At 37.3% G+C, this 14,496-nt stretch overlaps 1 protein-coding gene across 4 annotated transcripts in view; it reads right to left on the bottom strand.

Moving 5' to 3' along the window:
* The window catches only part of TUBGCP5 (tubulin gamma complex associated protein 5), an 83,202-nt gene that overhangs the window by 44,655 nt on the left and 24,051 nt on the right, over positions 1 to 14,496 (bottom strand). For 2 of the 4 annotated variants that reach the window (XM_032843085.1, XM_032843089.1), the window contains 2 exons: positions 1,251 to 1,368; positions 383 to 472 (listed from right to left, as the gene is read on the bottom strand). In XM_032843085.1, coding sequence (XP_032698976.1) covers positions 383 to 472; positions 1,251 to 1,368 — 208 coding nt within the window. The remainder of the gene's footprint in view (positions 1 to 382; positions 473 to 1,250; positions 1,369 to 14,496) is intronic. The other 2 variants (XM_032843086.1, XM_032843087.1) reach the window with 2 other exon arrangements.

The raw sequence follows: 14,496 nt of genomic DNA, 5'->3' as shown, positions 1-14,496 counted from the left end.
CTGGTTTCCAGGTATAGGACACAGGCTCGCATTGATATACTCTGCCTAGCAAACTAGGAGTCTTTTGTTTACTCAGTCGGACTGAGTAATTAAAAAAAATAATAATGGTGTAACCTAATTAAATGGCATACTACATGTTTTAAAACAGAAAAGAAGTAAATATCAAATTCTCACAATCTCTACAATTGACTTTGAAGTTTAGGTTTTCTCAGTCCCGCAATTTATGCTTTAGGTGCCCATTAGAGACAGTTTTGGGTTAAACCCAATGGCCTATTTCTAGTATGTATGTGAAGAAACAATGAATACTTTCCCTTAAAAAACCAAAATTCTGCCTCTTAGTAAGAAAGTCTTCTATACTAGTAATTAGCTTAACAGGTCTTACCATAAGGTTTCTCGAATAATCTGTGTCTCAGTAACAAAAACTCTGTCATCTGGAACATATAACAGGTCACTGCTATACAAGTGTTGGTCCCTATTAGACAGCAAACATCAAATGTCAATAAAAAGGTTTCTCATGAAGTAAAATTACATGCGTTAAGGAATACATGCATTTAGTGGTAATTTAACCAGTAATCAATAAGCAAATAAACATAATAATATGTTTTAAATGCCCTCGCATACTCATTTCTACATGTCAACCGTAATATTCTCAGAGAAGTACTTTCAGAACAATTCCAATTTTTTAAAAAAGATAATATTTATTTATTTCAGAGAGAGAGAAATAGGTAAAGAAAGCATAAGCTGGGGGTGGGGGGGTGAGGTGGGGAGAGAGGGAGAAGAAGGCTTTCTGCTGAGCAGAGAGCTTGATGTGGGGCTCAATCCCAGGACGCTGGAACCATGAGTGGAAGTAAAGGCAGATGCTTAACCAACTGAGCCACCCAGGCAACACAGAATAATTCCAATTATTATATTCTTTGCTGATTTAGCCAAGTGTTTAAAACTATATATTGTTTTAGAAAAAGAGTAACTGTATTTTTACAGTAGGTGCGTTAGATTTTAAAAAAGATATCAAATAGATGACCTAATTCATTAGCTACCAATCCATTTGCTTTGAAAGTAACAAATCAAAAAACACACTATAATTAAATAATAATCTCATTTTAAAAATAAATAGCTGAAAATGTGTTAAATTAGAATTGCTAAAAAATTTTTAAATTTCAGGGAAGTTTTTTATTTAAATCATAAATCAAAAGCAAATATTAAAATATAAAAGCTTCTTAACACATTAAATGAAAAACTTAGCTTCTTACCAGACAGCAGCTAAATTGGAGTGTAAATGTAAACTATGAGGAAACCTTGAGGATCTGGCTGTCCAGTACGGATGAACCACATGCTGTTCCAGCCAGCTTCGGCCATCTGTCTCATCTACTGGAAGGATATTTAAAAAGTTTAAATTATAATAATTAACAAAAAAACACTTGAGCAACTAAGCCACAATTCTGGATTTATGACTCCATTCAAATAGTCAATTGAGAAAGACTCTTTTTCTTATCAAACTCAACACCTATGGAACAAATAATACGTTACTAAATGGGCAGAAGACATGAATAGACATGTTTCCAAATAAGACACCCAGATGGCTAATAGTCACATGAAAAGATACTCAACATCACCATCATCAGGGAAATACAAATCAAAACCACAATGGAATACCACATTATACCTGTCAGAAAGGGGTAAAATTAACAACACAAGAAGAAACAACAGGTGTTGGCAAGGATACATACAAAGGGAATCCTCTTGCACTGTTGGTAGGAATGCAAACTGGTATAGTCACTCTGGAGAACAGTTTGGAGGTTCCTCAAAGAGTTAAGAATAGAACCACCCTATGATCTGGCAATTGCACTACTAGGTATTTACCAGTATATAAAAATATAGATCCAAAGGGGTATATAACACACCCCGACATTTATAGCAGCATTATCAACAACAGCCAAACTATGGAGAGAACCCAAATGTTGATCAACTGATGGATAAAGAAGACATGGTATCTATACACAATCGAATATTATTCAGCCACAAAAAGGATGAAATCTTGCCATTAGCAGCAGGTGGATGGAACTAGTGTGTATTATGCTAAGTGAAATAAGTCAGAGAAAGACAAATACCATATGATCTCACTCATATGTGGGATTTAAAAAAGAACAGAGATAAACATATAGGAAGGGGAAACAGAAAAAAAAGGAGGAAAACAAGCCATAAGAGACTCTTAACAACAGAGAACAAACTGAGGGTTGAGGGAAATGGGTGGGGGATGGGTTAGATGAGTATTAAAGAGGGCACTTGTGATGAGCACTGGGTGTTGTATAAAAGTGACGAATCACTGAATTCTACCCCAGAAATCAATATTGCACTATATGCTAACTAACAAAATTTAAATTAAAAAAAAAGGCTCTTTATATATACATTTATAGAAATGCACATACAAAAATGTAATTAAGTATCATTGGCTATAAAGAAAAAAATTACTCAATTTTAAATGACCCCATGAATAAGAAGACATGAACAGTATATTCAAGTAGTTCAATAATCATGAAAGAAATTGAAATGGTAACCAAAGATATTCTCGAGAACTCCTAACCCTCAGGACTGGTAGTAAGCTTTAAAGAATTATAATCTCTTATTAATATTATAAGGCTACTATAACCTTGCTTCTAAAACCAGATAAAGACAGAAAAAAAAGTTCATAGAATAAAAATGGAAAATCCTAAATTAAAGAATAGCTAACCCAGGGGCACCAGAGTGGTTCAGTTGGTGAATCATGTGACTCTTGATCTCAGGGTCTTGAGTTTGATTGAGCCCCAAATTGGGCATAGAGCTTATTTTTTTTTAAAATGTAGTAAAAAGTAACAGAATCATTATGGGAATTCAGCTCAGGAATTTAAGGATGATTTACTATCAAAATCTATCTATGTAGCAATAGAACAAAAGAGAAAGATTATATATAGAATTATCTCACAGACAAAAAACATTTGATAAAGTTCAATATTTATGATTAAAGACTCCTAGAAAAACAGGAATAGAAGGAAATTATCTTAATTTGATAAAGACCACATACCCAGAACCTATACCAAAACCCAACACACTTAACAGAGGAATTTCAGGTGCAACTTTCTTAGACTGAGACCCATTCCAGGAAAATTGCTCTGACTGCTGATGCTTCCTCTGCAGACTAAAGGCCTGGCCAGAACAGACACCATTAATGTGACACAAAGAAAATACAAGATATAAGAATTTACATGAGACAAAACTGTAGCTGAGAATCATCATTTATATTAAAAAACTAATGGGAGAGAAGTCCAAGATGGCAGTGTAGGAAGACTCTGAACTCCCCTCCTCCCACAAACACACCAAATGTATACCTCTATATGGAGCAATTCCTCTTGAAGAACAGGGCTGACTGAACAGCTTCTGTACAACAAAAGATAGAAGGACCACGGAGAGAGGGGTAGGAGAGACAGAAACACAGTAATGATAGGAATCTGACCTCTGATGCTATGAAATGCAGTGGGGGTGAGAGTACAGAGGGACCAGTTGAAGAGATGCCCACCCTAGGTCAGAGAAAAAAGCTGCAGATTAAAGGGCAACTACATTAGAAGTGATGGAAACCCTTTTACTACCCCAGAGTGTCCACCAGACAGCAGAGGAATAGCTAGAACTCTCTCTAGATCAGAGGTGCTGGTGAACACCATTGTTTATGCTCCTTCTCCACCTTGATATTCAGACGGGAGCAGAGTCTGGGTGCTTCAGGTAGCCTGTTGCCTTGGTGAGTCTTGGGCACCCAGTCTACACCAACTCCAGCTGCACACCCAAGGTGGTACCCCTGCCTGTACCATCCCAGCTCTAGTCTCCTAGTAAGGCTATCCCAGTGTGGTAGGTAATGGAACAACCCTAGCCCGCACTGACTATAGTTCCAGCCCTCTTGCCAAAATGGCCCTGATGTGGAGCACCTCGGGGACTCCCTGGCCTGTGCCTGGTCCAGAAGCAGCTTTTCTGAAATGACACCCCCTACGTGGCGCAACCAGGTTTGTAGCTGTTCACCTGTCCATCAGGGTGTCCCTGATGCAGAGTGCCCTCACGCCCCTGGCCTGTACCTGCTACAGCTCCAGCCAGCCAGCCTAAGTTGCCAGGCATACACAGTCCATACAGGGGATATTCCTACACTTGGCTATACCTCCCAGAGTGGGAGATGTAGCTGTTCCATCTAATTCATAGAATCAAACACAGAAAGTAAAACAGAATGAGGAGACAAAGAAATATGCTCCAAATGAAAGAACAAGGGCCCCCGGGGCGGCCCAGTCAGTTAAGTGTCCAACTCTTGATTTTGGCTCAGGTCATGATTTCAGGATCATAAGACTGAGCCTTGCATCAGCCTCCATGCTCAGTGGGGAGTCTGCTTCTTTCCTTCTGCCTCTACCCCTCCTCCTCCCATGCTCTCTCTCTCTAAAATAAATAAGTCTTTAAAAAAAGTAAATGAGAGAACAAGACTAAAGAACCAAATGAAATAGAGATACGCAATCTAGCTGATAGAGTTGAAAGTAATAATCATAAAGAGCCTCACTGGACTTGAGAGAGGACTGGAGGAACTCAGAACTTCAACAAAGAGGCAGAAAATATAAAAAAGAGCCAATCAGAGCTGAAGAATACAGTAACTTAAATGAAATATATATTAGAAGGAATCAGCAGCAGATTAGAGGACATATAACAATGGAGCAGCTACCTAGAATACAGAATACTGGAAAGTATCTAAGCTGAACAGCAGAAAGAAAAAAAGAATTAAGAAAAAGCCCACCAAGGATAGGTTAAAATACCGCCGAAACAATAAGCATACTAACATTAATATTATAGTAATCTCAGAAAGAGAAGAGAGAGGGAAAGGAGCAAAAAAAAAAAAACCTTGAAAAAATAATAGTTGAAAACTTTCCTAACCTGGGAAAGGAAATGGACATCCAAGTCCAAGAAGCACAGAGAACCCCAAAAAAGATGAACCCAAGGAGGATCACACCAAGTCACATAACAAGGAAAAGGTCAAAAATTAAAGATTAAGAGAGGCTCTTAAAAGCATTAAGAGAAAAACAACTAGTTTTGTACAAGTGGAACCCCATAAGACTATCAGCTAACTTTTCAGCAGAAACCTTACAGATAAGAAGAGTGGCATTCTATATATATATATATTTTCCAAGTGCTGAAAGAAAAAACACATACAACTAAGAATACTCTACCTAACAAGATTATCATTCAGAATTGATGGAGATATATTATCTAAAACAAAAGTTAAAGTAGTTCATCATGACTAAACTGGCCTATGAGTAGAAGAAAATTATGAAAGGAAAACAATTTCACTGGTAAACAATAAAGTTGGTAGATCAATCACTTATAAAGCTAGTATGAAAGTTGAAAAGACAAAAGTAGTAAACTACATAAAAATTAGTTAAGGACTCATAAAATAAAAATATGTAAAATATGACATATATAAAACATTAAGGAGTAAAAATGTGCCTTTCAAATGTGTTCACACTTAAGCAACCACCAATTTAAGTACAGAATGTTATATACCTAGGATGTTATATATGAACCTCATGGTAACCAAAAACCAAAAAAATATAAAAAAGATATACACACAAAAAAAGAGAAAAGAATCCAACTTTCATAAAACTAAAGAAAGACATCAGTCATGAGGGAAGACAGCAAGAGAGGAAAGGAACAGGAAAGAACCACAAGAACAAACAAAACAACTGACAAAATGGCAATATCATTTTGTATATAACTATATACATGTCAGTAATTACTTCAAATGAAAATGGAGTCAATACTCCAATCAAAAAACACAGGATAATTGAGTGTATAAAAAAACAAGACCAATCTATATGCTGCCTACAAGTGATTCACTTCAGATCCTAAGACACATTCAGACTACCAAAAATGAGAGGATGAAAAAGATATTCCATGTAAATGTAAGACAAAGGACAAAAGACAAAAAAAAAAAAAAAAAGAGAGAAAGAAAAGAAAAGAAAAAAAAGCTGGGGCAGCAATACGTACACAAAGGAAAACACTTTTTAAACAGATTCTGTAATAAGAGACAAAGGGCATGATGTAATGATAAAGGGATCAATTGCTAACAAAAGGACTTAACAATTACACATATTTATGCACCTAATATAATGCAAATATTAACATACATAAAGGGAGAAACTGACAATAATACAATAACAGTAGGAGACTTTAACACCATATTTACATCAATGGATAGATCATTCAGACAGAAAATCAATATGGAAACAGCAGCTTTGAACCACACAACAGATCAGATGAACTTAATAGATGCATGCAGAACATTTCAACCCAAATCAGCAAAATATACTTTCTTCTTGAGGGTACATGGAACATTCTCCAGGACAGATCACATGTCAGGCCACAAAAAAAGTCTCAATAAATTTAAGATGGAAATCATATCAAGTATCTTTTCTGAGCACAATGGTATGAAACCAGAAATTAATTATAAGAAAACTGGAAAAAAACCCGTACACATATGCAGGCTAAACAACATACAACCAATGGGTCAATGAAGAGATCAAGGAGAAAATTAAAAAATACATGCAGACAAAGAAAATGGAAACATAAGAGTTCAAAATCTGTGGGATGTCATAAAAGTAGTTCTCTGAGAGAAGTTTATAATGGTACAGGCTTTCCTAAAGAAAAAAGGGAAATCTCAAATAAGCAGTTGAACCTTATATTTAAAGAACTAAAAACAAAACAAAACAAAAACCCAAGAACAAATATAACCCAGTCAGTAGAACCAATAAAATTCCCAACAGAAATAAGTGAAATAGAGACTAAAAAAACAACAGAAAAGATTAATGAAATTAGAAGCTGGTTTTTGAAAAGATAAAAAAACTGATAAACCTTCAGCCAGAATCCTCAAAAAAAAAAAAAAGTGAAGAAACAATTTAAATGAATAAAATCAGAAATGAAAGAGAAGTTACAATCAAAACACATAACTACAAAGGATTATAAGAGACTATTAAGAAAAATTATATGCCAGGCACCTGGGTGGCTCAGATGGTTAAGTGTCTGCCTACGGCTCAGGTCATGATCCTGGGGTCCTAGGATCAAGTCCTGCATCAGGTTCCCTGCTCAGTGGAGAGCCTGCTTCTCCCTCTGCCTCTCTCTTTCTCTCATGAATAAATAAATAAAATTCTTAAAAAAACCCCAACTATATGCCAACCAACTGGACAACCTAGAAGAAATGAATAAATTCCTAGAAACATACAATTTTCCAACAGTGAATAAGGAAGAAACAGAAAATCTGGATGGACTAATTACTAGTAACAAAATTGAACCAGTAATACAAAAACTCCCAATAAACAGAAGTCTAGTACCAGATAACTTCTAGATAACTAGAAAACTAATTACCAGGTAATTTTACCAACATTTAAAGAATAGTGAATAATTATTCTTCTCAAATTATTTCAAAATAGAAAAAAAATGATACCAAATACATTCCATGAGGCCAGTATTACCCTGATACCAAAACCAGATAAAGACACTACAAAGTAAAATTACAGGCCAACATCCCTGATGAACACAAATGCAAAAATCCTCAACAAAATACTAACAAGGTAAATTCAGCATACATTAAGAGGATCACCCACTACCATCAAGTAGATTTTTTCCCAGAAATGCAAGGATGGATACATATTTGCAAATCAATCCACATGATACACATTAACAAAATGAAGGATAAAACTCATATGATCATCTCAGTGGAAGCAGAAAAAGCATGTGACAAAATTCAACATCCATTTATAATAAAAATTCTCAATAAAGTAGTTTAGAGGGAACATACCTCAACATAATAAAGGCTGGATATAAAAAACTCTACAAGTAACATCAGCTGAAAGCTGAAAGGGTTTCCTCTGAAATAAGGAACAAGACTTGCCCCTTTTATTCAACATAATATGGGAGTCCTAGCCATAGCAACCAGAAGAGAGAGAGCTAAAAGTCATCCAAATTGGTGAGGAAGAAGTAAAATTGGCACTATTTGCAGATATGACACCATATATTGAAAACCCTGAAGGCTCCACCAAAAGAAAAGTATTAGAACTAATAAATGAAGAGGCAAGATGATGAAAGAGTAGGGGACCTTGTTTCATCTAATCCCTCAAATTTAGCTGGGTATCTATCAAACCATTCTGAACACATATAAATTCAACCTGAGATATAAGAAAATTTATCTGAATCTCTACAAGCAGAGAAACCACTTTTTGCATGGTAGGAGGTATAGAACCTTGAATCTTTGGGAGGAAATGAAAGATAAATAGCGGGGAGGGAGCCTCCATAAACTGGTCACCAGAAAATGATAAAACACGAGAGCACAAAATCAGGACATTTAGAAATCTGCTCCAGTGATATCCCTTTCTGAAAAGGGCACAGGGGATGAAGAATAGGGCAGAATTCTAAGTGGATCACTGTGGTCTCAGGATCCCAGGAGACTCAGAAAGAATGGGGTGCCTGAACTGATGAGTGTCCAAGCAGTGGAGCAGGGAAACTGGTTACAGTCAGTGAGCCCAGAAGGGACTCTTAGCTCTGGTCACCATAAACTGTGAGCCGGGCTGGTAGGGAGACCACTCTCTACCTGAGCACCCCGAACAGGACTAGAAGGTTCAGGCTGTTTAATATCCTAAGGGAGATATGAAATGGCTTGCACCCACAACAGGGCAACAGGGTGGTGCGGCCCCAAAAGGACACTGGGGCAGCACCAAACCATGACCTGGGAGCTGCGGAAGAGAGCTACATGCACAAGCCCATAGTTGCTTGCAACTGCAAAGGTACAAAGCACACAGACACTCATGGTTCCCTGGAACTCCCCCGGGGAGAGTTGCAGTGGTGTGAATAGCGCGAGTCTATGGAGACAGTTACACACAGATCTGGAAACTGTTTGACCTGGAGGTTTTATCAGAAGAAAGGAGACCGAAACCCTGCAGCTATGGCCCAGACACTCCTGCATGGCCATATTTTCTGACTCTCTAAAGAGGAGTGGAAAGCTGCCAGGGAACAGAAGCCACACAGACAGCCCATCCCCTTGACAAGGGGTGGGGCAACTCCACCCAGGCAAAGACACAGAGCAGCTGAGCAGCAGGCCCCTCCCCCAAAAGATAGACTGGAAGAACAGATGAATGACAACTTATTTCCCACAGAACTGTAAAATTCCAGCGCCAGGAGAAAATAATATATTGAGCTTCAAGTATTCCCTCATGACTCATTTGTACTTGAGGCTAGATTTTACATTTCTTTTTAGTTCCCTCCTCCCCCCCTTTTTTTTTTTTACCCTCTTCTGGTTTCATATAGATTATTTGCCAACTTATGTTTTTAACTCCCCCCACCACATCTATGTTTTATAGATTTATTCCCCATACAAGTCCACTCTATTCAATTTTATCTTGATATATATATAAATTCTGATTTCTTTGCAATTTTGGGATATAGTGTCTTGTAACAGAGATCAAAAATTAATCAAGAACAGGCAGATCACTCTGCTTTGTCCCCCCAAGAGATTATAGTTTCCTCCCTCCTTTTTTGTTTTGTTTTGTTTTGTTTTGAATCATCATGGCTATGCAGCTCTGTGATAGTTTCTGACCACTTTGAATTTTTTTCTAGGGTGCATTTTGTTTGGGTCATGGTTGATATTTTGGACCCTGTTCATTCACTCAACCATCCCCTCAACAGAATGACTGGGAGGAGGAACTCTTAACAAAGAAAAGAACCAGAGACAATGTCCTCTGCCACAGAGCTAATGGATATGGATATAAGCAAGATGTCAGAGACAGAATTCAGGATAGTAATTATAAAGCTAATAGCTAGGCTTGAAAAAAGCATATATGACAATACAGACTCTCTAAGGGCAGAAATGAGATTTAATCAAAGCAAACTTAAAAATGCTATGAATGAGATGTAGTCTAAGCCAGATGCTCTAATGGATACGGTAAGTAGGGCAGAAAAGAGAATAAGGGATCTAGAAGACAGACTGATGGAAAGGAAGGAAATTGAAGAAAAGAGAGAAAAACAACTCATAGCACCTGAAGAAAAATTAAGAGAATTTAATGATACATTGAAAAGAACCAATATCAAGGTCATCGGATCCAAGAGGGGGTGGAGAGGGCTAGGTCTATTTGAGCTAATTACATCTGAGAATGTCCCTACTCTGGGGAAGGAAACAAGGGTTCACATCCAAGAGGCAGAAAGGACTCCTGCCAAAATCAATAAAAATAGACAACACCCTGATATATGTTAGTGAAGCTTGCAAATCTTAGAGCCAGGGAAACTATCCTGAGAGCAGCTAGGGGGAAGAGATTTCTCACATATGGAGGGAGGACATCAGAATAACATCAGACATATCCACAAAAACCTGGCAGGCCATAAAGGACTGGCAACATATATGCACGGTATTAAATGAGAAGAAATAGCAGCCAACAAGGGTATCATTTAGAATGGAAGGAAAGATAAAGAGTTTCCCCAACAGAAAGAAACTGGAAGAATATAGGACCATCACGACAGCCCCACAAGATATATTAAGGGCAATACTATAAGCAAAGAGAGACAACAAAAGTAATATAGACCAGAAAGTGTCAGAGACAATTTACAAAACAGGTACTTTACAGGCAATACAATAATAGCACTAAATAAATATCCAATAGTTAGTCTAAATGAAAATGGACTGAATGCTCCAATAATAATAATAATAAAAAAACCCCAGATATCAGATTGGATAAAAAGCAGGACCCATCAATATGTGTCTATAAGAGACACATTTTGAACCTAAAGACACCTCTAGATTGAAAGTGAGAGGATGCAGAACCACTTACCATGCTAATGGACCTCAAAAGAAAGCTGGGATAATAATCCTATCAGACAAATAAGATTTCAAACCAAGACTGTAGTAAGAGAGTAGAGGGCCACTGTATCCTACTTAAAGGGTCTATCCAACAAGAAGATCTAATTATTGTAAATACCTATGCCCCCAACGTGGGAGCAGCCAATTATATAAACCAATTAATAACCACAGAAAAGAAACATATTGATAATAATACATTAATACTAAGGGACTTCAACACCCCACTCACAGCAAAGGACAGATCAGAGCAGAAGATCAATAAAGAAACAAGAACTTTGAATGAGACATTGGACAAGATGGGACTTCACACACATATACAGAACATTCCATCCTAAAACAACAGAATATACATTCTTTTAAAGTGCACAGGGAAATTTCTCCAGAAAAGACCACATACTGGGTCACAAATCAGGTCTCAACTGATACCAAAAGGCAAAAGACTGAGATTATTCCCTGCATATTTTCAAACCACAGTGCTTTGAGACTGGAACTCAATCACAAGAAGAAATTTAGAAGGAACACAAACACCTGGAGCCTAAAGACCATCCTACCAAAGAACAAATAGGTCAACCAGAACTTAAAGAAGAACTTAAACAATTCATTGAAACTAATGAGAATGAAAACTCATTGGTTCAAAACCTGTGGGATACTGCAAAAGTGATCCTAAGAGGGAAGTACATAGCTGTCCAAGTCTCTTTCAAAAAGTTAGAAAAATCCCAAGTGCACAGCTAATCTTATACCTAAAGGACCTAGAGAAAGAACAGCAAATAAAGCCTAAATCAAGGAGGAGAAGAGAAATAATAATGATTAAAGCAGAAATAATAATGATTAAAGCAGAAATCAATATAACAGAAGCCAGAAAAACAGAAAAGATCAACAAAACGAGAAGCTGGTTCTTTGAAAGTGTTAACAAGATTGATAAACCTCTAGCCAGACTTATCCAAAAGAAAAGAGAAAGGACCCAAATTAATAAAATCATGAATGAGAGTGGAGAGATCACGACCAACACCAGGGATACAGAAACAATGTTAGGAACATATTATGAGTAACTATATGCCAACAAATTAAGCAATCTGGAAGAAATGGATGCATTCCTGGAAACTTATAAACTACCAAGACTGAAACAGGAAGAAAAATCTGAACAGACCAATAACCAGCAAGGAAACTGAAGCAGTAATATAAAATGTCCAAAAAAACCAAGTGTCCAGGGCCAGATGGCTTCCCAGGGGAATTCTACCAAACATTTACAGAAGATATTAATACCTATTCATCTGAAGCTGTCTCAAAAAACAGAAATGGAAGGAAAACTCCTAAACTTGTTCTATGAGGCCGGCATTACCGTGATTCCAAAACCAGGAAAAGACCCTATCAAAAAGGATAATTACAGACCAATGTCCCTGATGAACATGGATGCCAACATACTCACCTAGATACTAGCTTAATTTGTTCGCATACACTTGCTGATAAAAAATTTCTAACAATTGTTTCTGTATTCTTGGTGTTGGTTGTGATCTCTCCCCTCTCATCCATGATTTTATTAATTTGGGTCCTTTCTCTTTTCTTTTGGGTAAGTCTGGCCAGAGGCTTATCAATCTTATTAACACTCTCAACAAATACCAAAAGTACATTAAAAGGATTATTCCCCACAGCTAAGTGGAATTTATTCCTTGGCTGTAAAGGTGGTTCGACATTCGGGTATCAATCAATGTGATACATCAAATTAGTAAAAGAAAGGACAAGAGCCATATGATTCAACTGATCAGAGAAAGCACTTGACAAAATACAGCATGCTTTCTTGAATAAAACTCTCCACAGTGTAGGGATAGAAGGAACTTACCTCAATATTTTAAATGCCATCTACGAAAAGCCTACAGAGAGTATCAATCTCAATGGGGAAAAACTGAGACCTTTTCCTCTAAGGTCAGGAACATGACAGGGATGTCTCACATGAGACATCACATGAACAGACACTTCTCCAAAGAAGACATACAAAGGCCAACAGACACATGAAAAAATGCTCCACATCACTCGGCATCAGGGAAATACAAATCAAAACCACAATGAGATACCACTTTACACCACTCAGAATGGCAAAAATTAACAAGGCAGGAAACAACAAATGTTGTGAGGATATGGAGAAAGGGGAACCCTCTTACACTGTTGGCGGGAATGCAAGCTGGTACAGCTACTCTGGAAAACACTATGCATTTTCCTCAAAAAGTAAAAAAAAAGAGCTACCCTTGGGGCACCTGGGTGGCTCAGTGGGTTAAATGCCTCTGTCTTTAACTCAGATCATCATATCAGGGTCCTGGGATTGAGCCCTGCATCGGACTCTCTGCTCAGCAGGGAGCCTGATTCCTCCTCTCTCTCTGCCTGCCTCTATGCCTACTTGTGATCTGTCAAATAAATAAATAAAATCTTAAAAAAAAAAATAGAGCTACCCTCGACCCAGCAATTGCACTATTAGGTATTTACCCCAAAGATACAGATGTAGTGAAAAGGAGGAGCATGTGTACCCCAATGTTCATAGCAGCAATGTCCACAACAGCCCAACTGTGGAAGGAGCCAAGATGTTCTTCAATGAATGAATAGATAAAGAAGATATGGCTCATATACAAAATGTAATATTACTCAGCCATCAAAAGGATGAACAGCTAGCATTTACATTGACATGGCTGGAACTAGAGGGTATAATGCTAAATGAAATTAGTCAGAGAATGACAATTATCATTTAGTTTCACTCATATGGGGAACATAAAGACTAATGCAGAGGACAATAGGGGCTGGGGGGAAACTAAATGGGAAGAAATAAGAATAAAATACCATTTGAGACTCTAGACACTAGGAAACAAACTCAGGGTTGCAGAAAGGAAGGTCAGTGGGGGGATTTGGTAACTTGGTGATGGGCAGTAAGGAGGCCACGTGAAGTGATCAGCACTGGGTGTTACACTGAACCGATGAGTCATAGAACAATGACATGCTATACCTTGGCTATTTGAATTTAAACCAAAAAAACGATTAAAGAAAAAGAATTAATAAATGAATTCAGTAACATTTCAGAAGACAGAATTAATGTAAAGAAAACTATTGTGTTTTATAGAGAAAAAATTTAAGAAAACAATCCCATTTAAAATTGCACCAAAAATAATAAAATGCTTAGGAATAAAACTAACCAATGAGGTAAAAGACCTGTATTCTAAAAACTATAAAATACTGATGAAAAGACCTGAAGATGACACAAAGAAATAGAAACATACCCTGCTCATGTACTGGAAGAACACTATGTTGTTGTTTCTTTAAAATTTCATTTATTTATTTTTTAGAGAGAGAGAGAACACAAGCAGGGGGGATGGCAGGCAGAAGGAGAAGCAGGCTCACTGAGAAGGAGCCCGATGTAGGACTCGATCCCATGACCCTGCTATCATGACGTGAGCCAAAGGCAGACGCTTAGCTGACTGAGCCACCAGGCATTCCTGGAAGAATATTGCTAAAATGCCCATATCACCCAAAGCAGTCTACTGAGTCAATGCAATCCCTATCAAAATACCAAGAGTGTTTTTCATAGAACTCGAAGAATACTAAACTTTGTACAGAACCACACAATT

This window comes from Lontra canadensis, unplaced genomic scaffold (genome assembly GCF_010015895.1).
Source record: "Lontra canadensis isolate GAN:19392208 unplaced genomic scaffold, GSC_riverotter_1.0 scaffold135, whole genome shotgun sequence".
In the NCBI taxonomy this organism is placed as follows: domain Eukaryota; kingdom Metazoa; phylum Chordata; class Mammalia; order Carnivora; family Mustelidae; genus Lontra; species Lontra canadensis.
Note: the sequence above shows the minus strand (reverse complement) of the source record. Positions and strands in the feature narration are given on the sequence as shown.